Source organism: Rhyacophila brunnea, unplaced genomic scaffold, assembly GCF_057557595.1.
Source record: "Rhyacophila brunnea isolate RB1 unplaced genomic scaffold, BYU_Rbru_1.0 scaffold_16, whole genome shotgun sequence".
NCBI lineage: Eukaryota > Metazoa > Arthropoda > Insecta > Trichoptera > Rhyacophilidae > Rhyacophila > Rhyacophila brunnea.
The window spans coordinates 5874397-5894378 of record NW_028232816.1 but is presented as its reverse complement, the minus strand read 5'-3'; the positions used below and the strand labels follow the sequence as shown (position 1 = coordinate 5894378).

The following is a 19982-nucleotide window of genomic DNA, read 5'->3' as shown; positions in this document are numbered from 1 at the left end:
ACTCAGAAACAGCAAAGCGACGTTAGTCTTTGTTAAAAAAAACCTCTTAATGCTACGGTAACAGAAATATTTTTTTCTCCCTTTCATGTTGACATCGGCAACTTTGAAATGTAATTGCTGGATTTCAAAAATAAGGAATTATGGAGCTCTAAATTTGAACGTATCTGTGCTGATATGGACATATTGAAGAAAAACAAATATGAACATGGTTAACACTACAAGTAGTCTGCTTTGAAAGATCTGGAGAAGGAAGACATGATGATTTTTAACACCTGGAATAGTATTCCTGACTCATATAATCAGTTGAAAGAACCAGCGTTAGCTGTTCTTTCCTTTTCCGGTTCTACATATTCATGCAAACAATCTTTTTTAAACATGAACCTTATCAAGAGTAAATTGAGAAGTCATCTTATTGATGAGAACCTGGAATTGTGCCTAAAATTAAAAACGACAACGTCATACAAACCTGACTTACCCAAACTTTTCAGATGTTCACATTAAGTGTTTGTCATGATTTAATTTTATGGATACCTTACTTACAATTTAATTTTTATCAATAAATAAAATTGTTATTTAGTATGATACCAAGTTTTATTCAGTGTACATACATATAGTTTTATTAAAATTATTAAAACCTTAATTAAAGTTTATTACGTTAATAAGCAGGGTATCTACATATATAAATTTGGCTCTCAAAAAAAATCTCAATCGTTGTACTGTTGATATTTGGCTCTGTTGACTAATGAGTTTGCCGACCACTGTACTAGACCAGGGGGGGGCAAACTGCGGCCCGCCGGGTATTTTTTTGCGGCCCGCCATCATTAATTGTACTTCTGATTACGAATAACTTTTGTATGTATTTTTTAAAAAAATATTGACAATAGATTAAAATTTGAAGAATTTATTGTTTCGTAAATGTATTATCTCAGTAGGTACGTCTTCCTTGCGTCTCGTCTCACACTATGTAACCTCTATTTTCTAAGTTGAACATCGTGATACATTTAAATACTTTTAACTCCGCGTTGCAAGGAAAAAAAATATATGCCCATGGTATGGTAAAAAGTTTGAATGGATTACAATTAAAACTCAAGTTATTCCTTCGACAAATATCAAATAACAACGTGGACCACTTTCCAACGTTGAAGTTGCTGAATATACCAGAATATAAATTTGAAGAATACGGTAAAATTATTAAAGCTTTGAATGACGATTTTTCACAAAGATTTGGTGACTTCCGAAACATTGAGACAAGTTTAGCAATAGTACGCGATCCATTTTCAATAGACATTGATAGTGTACCGACAGAGCTACAACTTGAGATTATTGATATGCAGTGTGACACTGATTTAAGAGAATTGCATCGTCGTGAAGAAATCTCCAAATTTTACAATGCCCTTAATTCAGACAAATTCGACCAACTTAAAGATTATGAAAGAAAAATGTTCATTATTTTTGGATCAATCTATATATGTGAACAAACATTTTCGATCATGAACCTCAATAAAAATTCTTTACGATCAAATATCTCCGATGCCCATTTAGAAGTAGTTTTGAGAATATCAACTACAAAATTAACACCTGGATTTAAAAAAAATGTACAACAGTTTCATTCTTCTCATTAATTTTTTTGTAATGTTTAGTTTTCGTGATAATTAATAGTGTATATCTAAAAATGGTATTTGACTTGCGGCCCGCCGCTCATTTTGAATTTTTGAATTTGGCCCTCCATCCAAAAAGTTTGCCCCCCTCTGTACTAGACTAATGTTTTTCTTTGGAAAATTCTGAACCTTTTATTTCTTTCTTTCTCCAAGGAAAGAAAGTTTTTTTTTTATAAAATTTACTAACAAAGACCATTGACCAAGTAAAGAGCATACTTAGCAACTTAGTTATGTTGTTTCATATTATGTATCTATCTGGAAATCACCAATTTTCTACTTACCATAAATTGATGAAATGCCACAAAAAGATTATATAAATCTAGCGATAAAAGTAATCCGCAACATCAGGGGGACCTGATGTGGCATACAAAGTATTTTAATGATTCATATAAATAAAAACATGCAAGTTCTTTACATTTTTTTGAGGTCGACACTATAGGACGAAGAAGGTTTAATTAAGTTATTTTACAATATTAAATTGTTCAAAATTACCCGTAATAATGGACATAAGCGTTGTCTTTCCAGCCCCGTTGTGTCCAAGAAGTGCTGTAATGCCTCCTCTATAGACACTGAATGACACACCAGATAACGCTTGCACGTTCGATTGATTTCGTGACTTGTAGACCTAAAATGTCAGTATGTATAATAATTTAAAGGGTTCTGTTACATAGTACCGTTGTGTAGGGTTCCGTTACTAAATTCGGAAATGCCGCATTAGATAGATATAAAAACAATATCTACTTCATCATTAGATGATAATATCTTCCGTTAAAGGTTGCACAATTACATGAGAACTGAGGAATAAATTAACGAATAACTGCCAAAATTATATCGTGAGGAAGATCAGTGCGGTCGATTCTTCAAATAAATGTTGTACCGCTGTTGTACTGTTTCCGCACCGAGCCACCTTGTGATAACAGAGGCACGAAAAAATAGATGATTACGTAAGAAAGAAGATGTTTTATTCCATACTTTCCAAACGTTGTCTATGGTTACACCAGCTTCTGCCGTTGCCGGGTGAGGTTCAAAATAATTGGAATGATTGTCTTCCTTCTCTTCGAGGTCAATCTGTGGATCGATTTGTTTTGAACACCAATAATCCCGCTGCAAATTAAATAAACAAATAAATAATACATCATCTCTATTGTGACTAGAGCTCGAAATGAAACAGGAACCAAACCCTGGATACCTTATATGATTTTCATGATTGTTCATCTAAATATCAAAAATATTACAGTTCAGCGTATTTGACTGCCTTTCTATGTATAATAATTGGCGCAGTCTGACCTTTCATAGATTATCTTGACAATAGAATTAAATTATGTTGAAATTCTTATTGTTTTTGACAGATTGCTACAAATGAGTCCAAAATGCAAAATGACATGGAGTTAAATAAATTAAATGTTGGTCGTAATATGTAGTCCTTTTTTCAGCTTAACTTTTGTATATTTCGGCTCCGTCTATGCATCCACTAGTATAAATTATCCGCTAAGTGAGGGCGCCACATGCTACCATTTGACATATCATTCAATACTTTTTATACTGTGTTGAACTTAGTTCCAAATTCAAACACTTGTTATGATGGTACAGTACTCTCTCAGTAATCCGCCACCCCAAAAACCACACAAGTATCCAATTAGTGAAAGCGGCGGATTATAGTGCATACATACAAAATATGGTAAAAATTAATACAGGTACCTATTTCATAAAAACAGTTTTGAGAAATTTGTACTAGCAAATTACAGTTTAATTTATGATCAAAATCAAGTATTTACTAAATTATACATACATAGTATTTATAAATTAAGTTTATTAACTAAATATTAAGCAGAAAAACACTTGACACAACAAGTTGTTCAGTTTAGCAGATATTCTTGATTGGCTTAGGATTCTTGGCTTTCCCTATGACCAAAAGCTTCATTTTGAGTGTCCCGGTTACATTGGAGCACGGCATAATTGTGATGCGGTTCTTGGGCACTTTCGCGATGAACCTACGTTTTACGAAGGAGAAGTTTCCAAAATAAGCCCGTCTCATCTGCATTGTATACTCGTACGCAGCGGACTACTGATTTTGACAATCGAATACCGGCGAATTATAGAGCTTGATTTTGTGCTTTCAACTAGTAAAAATAACGGCGGATTATAGTAGTTGTTGGATAATCGAGCGGCGGATTACTGAGAGTGTACTGTATATCTATAGTAGAGAAACTGTTTTGATCTTTCAAATACGAACGAGACAATAATATAAAACATATCAAGATGATTTTCATTTACGGTTTCACAACTTACTTTAAACAGAAAAAATTTGGACTTGGGCACACCGTAAGCTCCGGGATTAACCTGGTCCATGTACCATGTGAAGAAGGCGAACAGAATACTCTGTAGAAACAGCATTAACCATACAAAGCCAAAGCAGATGGAAACTTCGTCGGACGGCAATGAGAAGAAATTATTCCACTGTAACCCGTCTCCTGCAAGATGAAGAAATTTTACTAGCTTACGGATCGTCTTAGGTAAGCGCGTTCAGCGGCGCGCGCAGCTCAAACGTATAACCAAAAAAAGACTTTGTCTACGAACATTTTCACACACAGTTATACGTTTGAGTTGCGCGCGCCGCTCAACGCTTCGCCGACTTCACCCACGTAAGACGCCCAGTTACACCAGTGAGAAACAAGAGATAGTGTTGGGCACCCTAAAATCAAGCAACGTTTATGACAGACTAATGATTTTCACCATATTGTTGTATTTTTCAAGCCAATTTTGTAATTTCGAATACACACACCTATCAATGAGTTTAGGATGTCATCATAAAAATAATTTTGCTTTAGTGATGAAAAAAATATTTTTATTAAAATTAAAGATTTATGATACATGCGTGTAGACCAGTGGCGAAGGGTGGAGGTAGGTTATGACCAGCGATAAAAACTCCACACTAAACTTTGTCAGTCATACGTGTTTGCTTTCGTTGAAATAAGACTACAATTTACAGACGGTGTTGGTTAGTTTTTAAAATTCAATTAAACCCTGCGAAACCAAGCCATAATAGTTTAATCTAAAATTATGCAATTAAATCATACATAACTTTGGATATTTTATAGATAGAATAATATTCTATTATAGTTAGGCTTAGGCAGGGCTTAATGAATTTAAAAAAAATGAACCCACAATATGTGTAATATGTATTCTTAATCCAATGAAAACAAATAAGTATGAATGAAAAAGTGTGGACAATTTTGTCATATCACCCAAAGTATACCAAAACTATTATGGTTTGGTTAGGCAGGGTTTAATTGAACCAACATCAATCATCTGTGAATTGTAGTATTAGTTCAACAAAAACAAATACATATGACTAACAAAGTTTATTGTGCACTATTTATGGCGGATCGTAACAGCCTACCTCCAACCTTCGCTACTGGTGTAGATAAACTAATATTCTGAAAAAGTGTTATAACCACGGATGTCTGATGTACCAAATATGGTTTTTATTCCCAATTACAACAAAACAACATTTGCAATAATAATCTTTTACAGTTTATATTTTATGCGATCATGTCGATTTCTAAGATGAAAAAAAACAGGACATCGTAATGATAATATAAATGCTTATTAATTTAATTTAATAAAACGCAAAAAATTTTATAGTACTTTATTCACTTTTGATAAATAAAATATTATCTATTAAACATATTTATTAAAAGTGGAAAAATACTTTAAAAAAATTTGCGATTTATTTAATTAAATTGATAATACAATGCATTTCCACCATGAATTGACAAGAAACATAATAATATTATTTATATGTGTTTGCCCTATAAAGTGTACGCAATTGTTCAGATATACATAGCTCAAAAAAATTCTCCAAATTCTTTAACTGCATTTTAAGAGTGATTTATGCACTGAAGGGCTGCACAGCAAGAAGCGCAGACTTGAGTGTGACAAGGTTAAGTAAGGAGTTATTATATTAAGTATTTGCAATCACTCACCTCCCATTTCGTAAATGCCAATTATTTTGAACATCCAAAAGACGAGTATATTGGGGTTGATTGATAAAATAACAGAAAAGAATAAACTGTTCAACGCCGAGTACGAATATCCTGATGACAGTTGAAACAATATCCACAACACCGACGCCACAATACAAGCCATTAGCGCTGCAAAAAATATTTAAAAAAAATCATTTATTTAATAAAAATTCAGTCAAGTCATCCGAAAACTAATACTTAAGGCGATACCTACCTACCTACCTACCAGAGGCACCTAGCAGAAAAATACGAAGCTTGCAATTTGAGACATTTTTTTTGTATTAATTTATAAATATGTATCTGAAAACAATAAAAAGAAAAATATTTCTTATTTTAAGTCAAAGATAAACTTACAATTGTAAAAAAATGTGAATTTGTCAAAGGATCCATCTTATGGTAATATTTATTATTAAAATTTAATTTAATAAGTTTTCCATGTTTTGTGTAAGCGATTTTTGACTAATTCATTGTTTAATATTTTTTATATTTAAGTATTTTAAAAACATCGATTTTATATAAAATTAATGTGTATAACTTGAAATCCTTTTTCTTTATATCAAATCGAGCTATGATATATGGAACCGTACCTATATGTAATTGTTATTATTTTGATATAAAGGAATCTATAATTAAAATTCGATTTGAAACTGATTTCAAAACATTGTTTTCACCATCTTAATTATTTAAATAGTTTCTTCATTATCATTGACACTTCCATTTTAATACATAATAGCTTAAAATGGGTTCATCAATATTGTCAATCTTCATATAGGTGTGAATTATACAGAATTTCCAGATCAAAAAATAATATTAGTACCTACAAAAATACATCTTTTTATCTGTTTAAACCTAAATCCAAATAATTGCGATCCCTATTAATAACAAAGAGTTAAGAATCTGAAGGACTGGAAGGAGATATGGAAGGTATTGATCCTGCGGTGGACCGACCCGAGTGATATAAATAATGAATATTCATTAAAAAATACATACACTTTGAAAAAATGGTGGTGACCGCAAAACTCATCATCGTGACATAATTTGCAAACAGTAAAAGTGAAACACCGAGGATGATGATGTTTGTCTCCACAATGAGAGGTATATTGCCCAGCCGAAGCGTGCACGTTATCGACACAACCACAATAAATTGGATGACCATCGAGTTAATATAATGCGACAACCACAACAGATTTTTTGGCACTCCCATCATTTTCATCAGCTCCTGTTATAAACAAAAAGAGATAGATTACCATTTTCACTGCGAAGCAGAACATAGAGGAAGGCATCTTGATACTTATTTTAGAAAGAATGATTGTCATCCATACAGTCGATGGCCACCTAAAAGCCCTCTGGATGTCCTGATTTTGTTGGCCGTTGGCGTCAATTTGATTAAAATCAGGACATCCGTCAGGTGTTATTTTTTTTGTCGGGTGCTTTAGGATGTGATTGGATAAAACCGTCCGACCAAATCAAATTTTCCGTCAGTTGGACACAAACCCTTATGTGAGGAGGTGCGTGTGGACGTATGATACATTTTTTCAATTCATTAGCCGTTTTTTTGACATCTATGGTGATAAACAACTCAATCCGTGTCAGTATATTGATCGGCGATATTAAATATCCATTTCCCGTAGTGTACAATTATGGAAAATTCAGTAGATAGCTGATTGCAATGATTGTTTCCGCGATATCCATTTTTTCACATAGTCAGCTATACCACATAGCGTGGCTGTACAGCAAATGGTAAAACATCAGCAAATTTAAACGAATATTCCCTTTCAAATATAATCATTTAGGTCATGAGTAGGCTTAGGATTTTTAGGTGCTAAAAATGAATAATAGGTACCTAAAATATGTAGATACAATTGGAAAACATGTTATTAAAATTTCATAATTACATACTAAAAAACAAAAATAGGTGCTAAAAATTTAAGTCAGTACCTATTACAATAAATCATAATATATATTTCAACAGTTTAATTTATAATTTATTCACAAACAGAAAATGCTTTCAATAAATAATAAAATAATGCTTCAAATTTTCGAAAGTGAATCTTTGACAATTTGATCCTAGCAAATTTTTATACATGGAAAAACTTCCTTCCACTTCTACAGATATTATTATTGCGTATGTAAATAAAACTATTTCTGAAGTAGAAAAAATTTAAACATCGGAGGCATCTGATCGATTTTCCTAAACAGCTATAATAATTCTACAGCGTTTAAAGCCCAGTATTTTTATTTAAAACACTATTTAATTTTGTACTTATTTTTATTCCAATTGGTCCAGGAACATTTTCTTATTTTAGCAGCAGTATTGTTAAAAATATTAATTTGTTCCACTAGTGACTTTGTAGATGATTCTAACATTTCAATTGTGTTTACTAGTGTTATTGTGTTAATTAATTTTGTGTTTATGTGAAAATATGTGCTTAAACCTAAAATATGTAAAAATATGTAATTATCCAAAAATATTTAAAAATAGGTGTTAACAAATAGGGCTTAAATGTTTCAAAATTGTCTAAGACAGACAGATAGTTTTGATATTTTGTCGTGGGGCCACTCAAAAAAAATATTTGAATACCTAAGAATCCTAAGCCTAGTCATGACTATTTAAGTTGAAACAATTATATGTTTGTTTAATCAATTGCTAAAAAGTGACTTACTTTCATCCCAGAACCCTTTTCAGTTAAGACTCTTGAAATATTGACAAGGAATAAAAACAGGAAACAATTAATTATGAATATTGGTATTAAATAATCATATTTGATGATCAAGAAATCCTCTTTTGCATATGGTGGGTACGGGTATGGCTGTATCATCAAATTCTGAAATATTAAATGTCATTAAGTATTAGGTATGTCAAATTCAGATAACTGCGAGTTTTTATTAAATTATCACTATCAAGAGAGCGCATTTCATATAGAAATTGAAGTGAGACTCAAGTCTCAGTTATGTTAAGCGACTTTGTTGAATCTCTTCGACCTGAGGATAAGCAATAAGGCATGACGAGAGGAGAAAATGACACATTTCACTTTCACTTTGTGACCCCAAACGTAGTCCCCTCTAAAACAGCTTCAAGGAAACATGTAAACAAATATTAAAAAAGCTGAGCAAGTAAGTGGAATTAACAATGAAATCGGTTGTTTAAAATACATCTTTTAATTAACTATTTCTTTTATTCAACGAATGATTCACAAGATTTAAGAATGTACCATTCTAATTATTGAACATACATAATTCTGAAAGCACTCATGAGAAAATATAGCCAATAGAAAAAATCTTTTTTGAAAAAAGTAAGACACCCGGCAGGATCGAACCTGCGTCTCTTGGGTATCGCGCCCTGTGCATTACCACTATGTTACGACTGCCATGCTTAATTGCAACAAATTTTAGGTATTGGCCTTTTTAATACCTGCTCATAAGCGCTCTCCAAATTGTCTCACACTTTGCCACTAGTAGCAGATCTACCTGCGCGCACATTCGTTCATTATTATGAACTATTAAAGCGATTAACAGCCGATTAGTGATATTCTATGCATCAGGGCCAAAGTCAGCAATCAATCAATCAATCAGTCAATCTGAAACTCATGATTGAACTTCTTCGTTGATTGGCACCCTATGTATAGGCCTTAGCAGCAAAACCTTCATTTGAAACAGTATGACTAAGTGTATCCAGTGTAAAAAAAATATTCATTTACCTTTGTAAGTGTTCTATTTGATATTTTTTCTATGTAGGATGAATCAATCGCCAATTGAAGAGTGACAAATGAAAAATAAATTCGACCTGATAACAACAATCAATATTAGAATATTAAAAAAAACAATACAACATAACAAACATACATGTAAAAATGATTTTTTCAAGATGTCTAAAATATTATTACACATTAAGTATGTTGTTATAAAAGGAATTGGCACTATCGACTGAAATTAAATTCTAATTGATGTAAGCTTTGTACTTTTTCTTTTTGAATCGTTTCTTGTGACCCAGATTTTGCTTTTCAGCATTTTCAATACACTAGTGGCGAAGGGTGGAGGTAGGCTGTCAAGATCAGCCATAAATAGTGCACACTAAACTTTGTCAGTCATACATATTTGTTTTCATTGAAATAAGACTTCAGTTTACAGATGGTGTTGGTTAGTTTTTAAAATTCAATTAAACTATTAAACCAAGCCATAATAAATAATAGTCAAAAAATATTCGTTTATCTATAAAATATCTAAAATTATGCAATTAAATCATATATAACTATGGATATTTTATTGATAGAATAATATTTTTTATCTATTACAGTTTGGATTAGGCAGGGAGCATATGAATTAAAAAAAAAATTAACCAACAATGTGTAATATGTATTCTTAATCCAATGAAAACAAATAAGTATGAATGAAAAGTGTGCACAATTTTGTCATATCACCCAAAGTATACCAAAACTATTATGGTTTGGCTTAGGCAGGGTTTCATTGATTTTTAAAATCTAACCAACACCATCTGTAAATTGTAATCTTAGTCAATAAAAACAAATACGTATGACTAACAAAGTTTAATGTGCACTATTTGTGGCGGATCTTAACAGCCTACCTCCACCATTCGCTACTGCTATATACTCCAGAGTCTGATCAGAGGATAAGAACCCCAGAGCAACAAGATAAATACATCGGGAGATTCAATGTTATTTAGGTGTTCGAAAAGATTTGGTGTATTCTAAAATAAATCCCATTCTGAGTGATCACTGCCAATTATGACATCGGATAGTACATCATAACTAGGGATTGCAATAATACCAAATGAATATATATCAATACTGGTATTTCGGTATTCGTCAAAACATATTATAGAAAAAAGACCCTATCAATAAATGTAACTATTAAAATCTATTTCAAACACTATTTTAGAGCAACCTAAAGTACCTGCATTTATTATGTTGACTTTTGTAAATATATAGATCATAATATTTTAGAACTGCTAATTTTCAGTCCGGGTTTAAGTCAAGGTACAAATAAATCTCTCTGAAATACAACGTTTGTTACATGTACTATCACGACGATGGGATGTTGGCCTATAGCGTTGTGGGTCCCAAATTCGAATCCTGGGTCTGGCAAGTACCACATATTGTTTTTAAATTTTTGTATGAGTAATTTTTGATGATATTTTAGCTCGGTATATCCGAAAAGGAGCTCGTTATAAAAGTGAATAGATGTATGGAGAAAATCATAAACTAAAATGTCAACGAATGTTTCCTCGTTACATCCGAGATCTCGCTATATCCGTGATCGTAATAATCAAGTGCGACTGTATATGCTTTCTAAATACCAAAAATACCAGTATTTCTGATTTTTGAAAACGGTATTTCGGGATCGATAAATAATTGAATACCGGTTTTGAAATACCGGTATTGCAATCCCTAATCATAAACTACTTGAAGTTGGACATGTGTGCTGTATACCAATACATGTGTTGCGGGACGTGGCAGCTATGCGCAAAGTTTCTGTTTCGGCAAATCCACTAAGCGTAACTATTAGGTGACATTTAGTCCTGGCAACATTAATTATGGATATGGCTAATTAAAAATAAAGCATTCAACTCATCGTAAAATAAGGACAGTCTTACCATAATTTTCATGGGGTCCTGGAACAACTACCGATGGTATAATCTTTGAAGTATGAAATTCCTTGGAAGTTCGGATCGTATAATTTATTATGCTTGGAATATCCTGAGTGTTCTGTGAAAAAAAACCCTGAATTGTTAGTGGCTCATTTGTCAAAGCATTCGTACAGCAAGCGAAACATCTGTTTAAATCCACTCAGTTTTCACTCTTAAGGCCGGTTTGGATTAGTCGAGTAGTTTAGTCGAGTGGTTTAGTCGAGTGGTGAGTGATCTAGTAACTGAAAAGTGTCCGAACACAGTACATTAGTGAGTGACGTGTCAAAATGAATAGAGTACGACGTAACAAAGCAAAAATGAATAAATTTGGAATGAAGGCACTCATGGTTTAAATGTTCTAAAACGAATTTATGAGTACTGTCTGACAAGAAGATCTAGGCGATAACCGGAAGACTAAGTGTGATTAACTAAATAGGACAGGGTTGTTAGTTCACAGTTTTAACGCGTGGACAACTCTTCGATAACCAAAAGTCGCTGTAGTCGAAGAGCAGTTAAAAACAGGAGAGGTTTGTTAGTTCACAGTTTTAACACGTGGACAACTCATCGATAACCGAAAGTCGCTGTAGTCGAAATGCGGTTAAAAACAGGAGGGGCTTGTTAGTTCACAGTTTTCACATGTAGACAAGAAGTTCTTGTTCCGCAATAGTACCTTCGCTCCAACGAAATGTCATTTATACGACAACTAATGAACTTTACTAAAGATAACGTGTTCAGACTTTCCTCGTGGCTTGTTTAGTATTTAGTGAGAGGTGATGGGGGTGCTACTCGACCGAAAAAATAGAAAAAAATGGATTGACTTGACTAAATGATTATACTAAATTACTCGACGAAATTTGTCTGTTCATATACGTTTAGTTACTAAATTACTCGACTAATCCAACCGGCCTTTAACTTGATCTGTTCCTACATATTGGCAACGACAGCAAGCAAAGTATATTTTAATAAAATGACACATCGATGTTGCCGGCAAAGACTTGATGGGAAACGATTGTAAATTGTTTAAATTTTTTAACTAATTGGAATTATTGGTACAAATGCAAATAGCTCTGTATGAGCATTAATTCTAAATTAGACATAAACAGTGACATCTATGCAATTGCAATGGAATCTATGGAGTAGGTATTTAAAATTTAATGTAATTCACAATTTTGGCTGCCGTACCTAACAGACCAAATATAATTTGCGAAAAAAAAATCAAAAACTATGACATCTCTAAAATATCAGTTGTAACACTTGACAAAATTAAAGTAAATCGATGGTAAAATATAATATGGTAAAATGTTTTAGGAACATTCCGATAGATATCATATGTCATACACATCAGTATGTGCCCTATTTTGAATTTATTTGTTTTGACTGAATTATTAGTACTACCTCATCTACCTGTAGCTAATAGAGAAGGGTGAAAGGCGAAACTCTGGCGCCTTAAAACGAGAGACCCCTTGGCTACCGGAAGGAAAACCCAGACAGAAAACCACACACCAACCCGTTTGGACAGCGTGGTGTGTTATGTCCAAATACCCCCATGGAACAAGAACGAAAATCTCGACCCTTATTCTCCGGAGGCCAACCTGTCACTGATCACGGCAGCAATCAGCAAGGGAAGGCAGAGGGTGCTAAGAATCCCCGGAAAGACGGTAACGGCTGCCTACCGATGACCATTGCCACCTATAACGCGAGAACATTATCCAGCAACGCCAAACTTCTAGAGCTCGAAGAAGAACTCGAAAAAATCCATTGGGATGTTGTCGGGCTCAGCGAGGTAAGACGACAAGGAGACGATATCGTCAATCTCCACAGCGGACATGTACTCTGTTATAATGGGACTAAGACCGGACGCACAAGCGGTGTCGGATTTTTAATCCACAGACTCTGGAAAGATCGCATAGTTGAATTTGACTTCTCCTCAGATAGAGTAGCAAGTTTAACACTTCAGCTCAGCAAAAGATACCAGATTCTGCTTTTGCAAGTTTATGCGCCCACTCAAAACTCATCTGATGAAGAAGTGGAGGAGGTATATGAAGAAATCAGTACGTTGAAAAATAAACGGAAATGTCACTTCACTATCATCATGGGGGACTTTAATGCACGAATCGGATCTCAACACCTGGATGATGTAGCGGTCGGGCATTTCGGACATGGCACCAGGGATGGCCGAGGAGACATGTTAGTGGAGTTTGCGGAAAACCACAATCTCTACATCATGAACTCATTCTTCAAAAAGAAGCCTTCCCGAAAATGGACATGGCGAAGCCCAGCAAAACGAACCAGCGAAATCGACTACATCCTCACAAACAAGAAGGATATTTTTCTAGACTGCACTCATTAACAGATTTAATACTGGCAGCGACCACCGAATGGTAAGGTGTAAAGTACGATTTAACATCAAACGTGAGAGATCCGAACTGATGCAGAAGCCCAGAGTCCGCAGAGGCTTGAGAAGCAGAGTCGAATTCCAACAAGAGCTGGAGAACAGGCTAGCGGCTTTCCAGGCTGAAAATGACCCCATCTCCCTACAAAACACCGAGGCAATAACAAAAATCATTATAGAATCTTCGGAAGAGACAGTTGCTGCTGTGGTTGAACGAGTAAGCAAACTTTCAAAGGAAACGTTGGATCTTATGAAGCTGCGTAGGAGTACGAAAAGCGAGCAACAAGTTGCAAATGATCTCGAGTACTCCACGCTGTGCAAAACTCTACCTAAAAACATACAAGAAGATCTTCGTAAGTCCAATATGAACCTTGTAGAATCAATTGTTGCGTCAGGAAGGAGCTTACATAAGAACAAGCAGCATCTGCCAATAGGGAGATGGCAGATCACGACACTAAAAGCGCAAGATGGAAGTATCGTGCGTAACTTGGATCATCTACTGGACACTGTTGTAGAGTTTTACAGCGCTCTATACAAAGATGACACTGATATCAATTCAGATCTTCCGGTGAACGGAGAATATGGAGATCCTCTCCCCGAGGTTACTACCACAGAGGTGGAATATGCTATAATGTGCATGAAGAGTGGGAAAGCCCCGGGAGAAGATGGGCTGACTATCGATGTTCTCAAACGGGCCGGGAGGACGGTGAGCGAAGTGCTCGCACGTCTATTCACGTCTTGTCTGCACGAAGAGAACATCCCAGAGTCATGGAAAAATGCCTCCATTATTATTCTCTATAAGAAAGGAGACACTGAAGATCTGAATAACTATCGACCAATTAGTCTACTGCCAATTCTGTATAAGGTTTTCACGAAAATACTCTCAAACCGTTTCGAAACAGTTCTAGACGAGAAACAACCAAGAGAGCAAGCCGGATTCAGAAGAGGCTACAGTACTATGGATCATATACAGGTCGTCAGGGAAATCATAGAGCGCTACCAGGAATACAAACTGCCATTATATCTTGGTTTTATAGACTATGAAAAGGCGTTTGATTCCATCAAAAAATTCTCAATTATAGACGCCCTTAGCAACTAAGGAATTTCCAGACGCTACATAAACATATTGAACAGTATATACAGTGATGCCACAGCATGCGTGAAACTCCACAAACGGTCGTGTAAATTCCCCATTAACAAAGGTGTCCGGCAAGGTGATACCATTTCACCTAAACTATTCACCGCTACTCTTGAGGACTTATTTAGGAAACTTGTTTGGGAGGAAAAAGGTGTTCCAATTAATGAAGAGCACCTCAGTCACCTGCGCTTTGCAGATGGCATTGTTATACTCTCACAAGACCCGAAAGACCTCCAAGGTAGAATGCAAGAACTCGCGGATGTCAGTCAAACGGTCGGTCTAAAGATAAATGTCTCAAAGACAAAAGTGATGAGGAACTGTTTTTCGGACCCTGCGATTATCTGTATTTCTGGCACCCAACTCGAGCAAGTCAGCAGCTACGTCTATCTCGGACAGCAGGTGTCCATAGACGGAAGCATGCACGATGAAATTGCTCGAAGAACAAAGCTGGGATGGAGTGCTTTCGGACGTCTGAATAGTATCTTCAAGAGTGACCTACCATTATGTCTTAAGCGTAGGGTATTCGACCAATGTGTGCTACCCGTGCTCACGTATGGCTGCGAGACGTGGACCCTCAACACGAGAGATGTCCAAAGGCTAAGAGTCACACAGCGAGGCATGGAGAGGTGCATGTTGGTCATCACGCGAAAGGACCGTAAGAGAAACGAATGGGTTAGGAAGCAGACAAGAGTACGCGATGTAATAGACGTTGCCAAACAGCTGAAATGGAGATGGGCGGGCACACTCCTCGCCGAAAGGACAACCGCTGGACAAATGCCGTCATCCAATGGTACCCAAGGGGTACGAAACGGCCACAGGGTCGCCCTAAAAGCCGCTGGATTGACGAACTGGTAAAGTTCGGCGGAAATACGTGGCAGCGAACGACAGAGGACCGAGAGAATTGGAGAAAGCTTGGGGAGGCCTTCATCCAGCAGTGGATTGACCCCGGCTGATGATGATGATTAGTACTACCGAGATATCTCGTATCTGGCGTAACAAACTTGGACTATTTGACGAGATATCTCGTACCTGGCGTCCAGTGCTACAATGAAAAAAAAATATAGAATTCTGCGGTCGGTGAACACACCGAAGAGAGTTAGCTCCATCCATACCTAGAAAGAGACGACAAGAGTTTATGGGCTTATTTGCATTGTTCAAAATAACTTATGAGTTTTTAAAATGTCATAAATTTCGTATGTTATAATACCATACTGTTTATATATTAATTTAAAGAGTTATCATTATATTATTTTATATCTATTATCGATACTTTATATCTATTATCGTTATATTACCAACCAATCTATAATTTCACTGTCCAAATTTGTACCTTGAACAAGCGTATTCTTTTCGGTTATGAATTGTTTACCTCGCTCCAAAAGATAAAGTCTTCGCCATTGATGTTCGCACATCCACGTAAAATCAATAATATTGTTAATAACCTGTTCATGAAGTTTGTTCGTCAATTACATACCTCAAAAATAACGGCCAAGCTCTCCTGATCTATTTTTAATGATTTTCCTTTCTTTTGAAAAAGTGTTATTTCATCATTAAACCCAACGAGACCTGAAACAATATACAAAAATAAAAATAGCCATATATTTTTTAAGACATATCATCGGTGTTTTGTAAAAAGGGCGAATCAACCATTTTGGCGAAATCGAGATTTAAATGAAAATACAATGTGTACCCTACTAGCTTTGTTGTGTAAAAACGGCGAATTTGTATCTCCACAGCAAAGTATTTAAAAACGATAATCGACTAAAATTAAATTAATTAAAATTACGAATAAAAAGCGAATGTTACATATTAGGCCTTTTAAAATATTATATAATAATGCCTATTATAATGACAGTATTCTTTCTAAGCTTTATTATAAACTTGTTAGATATTTATAATCATCCACAGGTCATAAACAAATAAATGTCAATAGTTAAAAATCCTCCTCCTGTAAAATAGCATTTTGGTTAATTCGCCCTTTTTACAAAACACTGACGATATTATCTCTACTGAATACTCGATGACAGAAAACTTTCAAAACAAATGTATGTTGCATTTCCTGCTATTGTTTGTGCGTGAAATGGGCAAGGTTAATTGGTTACATGTAAATTGTACATATTAAATTTTACCGTAACACAGTTCGCCGTGAGCTTTCTTATCGGAAAGAGATGACTGTATACTATATGGTACGGTCATCTCTATAGATCTAAAAAAATTACACATTGTTCGTTGAGCATTGCAGACAATAATGTTCCAATTTTATTAGATTCAATATTCAATTCAACATTAATTCAATTTTAAAAGCCGATTTTGGCAAAATTCATGAATTCAAGAATGAAAACCTAACCTAACCTAATGATACAAACCCAAAACGCTGACCTTCAGTTGGTGTTCGTGAAGTAAAATTAGACAACGCAACTGCACGATTTGGCCTCCTAGTCAATTCTACCACTAGATAATAGAATGTCAACCTCACGACAGAGCAAAAATAAAATGTATATAAGTCCCACAGCCCATACTGACAAGTCTAAATAACTTCTCAGTGTGAACTGCGGATGATATAAAGTCGAGAGACATGAGATATTAATACGTAAGTATAAAATACTTAGTATATAAGAATAAATATGTTATTATGAATTGCATTAATAATATCATACAAAGAAAAATGTGTAACAAAAATATTCATGTAAATAAATTATACCGAGACAAGACATAGAAAATGCTATCTGAATGTAGTGATCATATCCGATCATGACATTGAAAAGCGTTCCCTATACAAATCTCATATAGCTTCATATGAAACACTGAGCCAAAACGAGAGGTAGAATATAAAATTTTCATTAAAATAAAAACGCTCTGTGGGAGAGACACATACTTATGTAAAACTCCATATCAGTAGACGAGACAAATTTCATAATCTCAAAATTAAAAAATAATAGAATTAATTTTTATTATAACTTTATAATGCTTTGGTTTGTAAAATAGTAAGAAGAGGAAACATATGTCAATATAATTAGATGAAGGTAATTTTAAGCTATCATTGTAGATATATAAATGTTGTAGGTATACGTAAATCCACACAGGTAAAAATCTACTTTTAAAATACAAACTTTGACTGTTTGGTAAGACGACAATATCAATAAACCCATAGCTGACTAGCAGTTTCAAACACCTCGCTATAAATTAACAACATTAAAACGAAAATTTTAAAAATCAATTTTTAATATGTGTCATCACTAACATGTGTCCGCGAATGTGTTAAGGTGGGTCTGCTTTTAATATTTCGCAATATCGATGATAAGACACCTGCCAGATTAGATTTACGTATTTAAATGACAATTAAAATATATGTAAACAGATAATGGAATTTATCGAAAAAACATTATATAGGTACTTTAAGTGTTTCCCAAAGTTCCTCATGCTGTTACCCCTTCAGATAGATGTAACCAATGTACACCACTTTTAGTGACTCATTATGAATCTAAATTATAATAATTGATTTAAGTTTACTTTAGTAATTGATTTAGTTCCAGAAACACTGATATAAATAATATTTTATTGATTGAAGATAAAATTTAAATATCCTGTCCTTATCACAATCATGTGATTTTAATCAGTCAATCAATTCAACTATCGATTAATTCTATGATAGATAACTATAAAAAATATAATTCAGTTGACAAACAGAATTCAAATCAATTTATACTTATACAAAACAGTTTATACTTAAAATCAAGTGTTTCATGAAAATAAAATTTTTGTCAATATTGTGAGATGTATGGTTTTACTTTAAACATCCCCTAATAACGAAAGTGGGAACCCATTACACATTACCATTTCAAAGTGACTCATCCACATTACGATCTGTTAGGTTTAAGGTTATCTGCATATTTCTCGCTGACCGCTTATGTCCCGTTGCCGTCGTACGAATCTCATTCTACAAATGATTAGAATGTATTGGCTTTTGTATACGCCTACTGGGGATCAATTCAAATGATCTCGGGGTGAGTGAAAGAAACTTGCTAGATATCCCTATTCAAAATGATAGTATTTAGTTAGGTACTATTTTTAATTATATTATTAGTATTTCGTCTAATTATTACCAATAATTAAGTTAACAATATTTTTTCTTGACTCCATTACTCCTCTTTGGTGGTTAGGTGTCTTCCATCCTTGAGACATGGCCTGCCCGACGAAGTCGCCCCACTTTCACGTATGAGACTACAGGGGGATCTTCATACAATGCATATAATTCATGGTTGTACCTTCCTCGCCACGTGCCATCCTCCTCACATACAGCTCCGAAGACTCTTCTTAATATCTTCCTTTCCAAGATATCCAGCTTCCTCTCATCTTTTTTTGATAAAGCCCAGCATTCCGACCCATAGGTTAATATGGGTCTGATGAGGGCTTTGTATAACTTTATCTTAGTTTTCTTTGAGAGGAGTCTTGATCTGAAGTGTCTCTGTAAACTGATTTTATTAGTGATTTATTGTATATGACCCCTGTTTGTATTTGAGAGTCTCTGATGACTTTTTCCAGTCCTATATTGAATAGCAAACAGGCAAGGGTATCACCCTGTCTGAGACCATTGTATGTGTGAAGCACACCAGAGAGTTCTGATTGTATCCTTACTTGACATTCCACTTTTGCCATTGACATCTTAACCAGGTATATTAGCTTATTGGGGATCTCCATTTCATATAATGCTTCGTAGAGTTTTAGCCTATTGATAGAGTCATAGGCTGCCTTGAAGTCAACAAATAAGTGATATGTGTCTATCTTATGTTCATGGCATTTTTCTAGGATTTGTCGTAGGCCAAATACTTGATCGGTGGTCAACTTCGTTGGAAGGAAACCACATTGATACTCGCCTATTGTGCATTCCGTGCATTTAACCATTCTATTGTATGCTTATGGAGTGTATTATTATTGATAAGGTATAGGGTTTTTTACAAACACTTCAACTATTCATAATTTATTTGTTACATATTTTTTTATTGGATCCTTGACGTCATAGGTAGGTGATACGTTTTTACCCACTTCATTGTTTTAATTCATTATATATCGTCACTGTTCAGGCAGAAGACACTAATTCGAAATAATGACATACTGAGTTAGTTAA

At 34.5% G+C, this 19982-nt stretch overlaps 1 protein-coding gene across 4 annotated transcripts in view; it reads right to left on the bottom strand.

The window, feature by feature from the left end:
* LOC147074264 (phospholipid-transporting ATPase ABCA3-like) overlaps positions 1 to 19982 on the bottom strand; it is a 104666-nt gene that overhangs the window by 81515 nt on the left and 3169 nt on the right. For all 4 annotated transcript variants that reach the window (XR_015070315.1, XR_015070316.1, XR_015070313.1 and 1 more), the window contains exons 3-11: positions 16332 to 16423; positions 11295 to 11406; positions 9382 to 9467; positions 8347 to 8508; positions 6674 to 6902; positions 5645 to 5812; positions 3948 to 4129; positions 2631 to 2762; positions 2151 to 2283 (exon numbers count right to left, since the gene is read on the bottom strand). Coding sequence is in view for 1 of the 4 variants with exons in the window: in XM_085944053.1 (XP_085800179.1) it covers positions 2151 to 2283; positions 2631 to 2762; positions 3948 to 4129; positions 5645 to 5812; positions 6674 to 6902; positions 8347 to 8508; positions 9382 to 9467; positions 11295 to 11406; positions 16332 to 16423 (1296 nt within the window). In the remaining 3 variants the exon portion in view is untranslated. The remainder of the gene's footprint in view (positions 1 to 2150; positions 2284 to 2630; positions 2763 to 3947; positions 4130 to 5644; positions 5813 to 6673; positions 6903 to 8346; positions 8509 to 9381; positions 9468 to 11294; positions 11407 to 16331; positions 16424 to 19982) is intronic.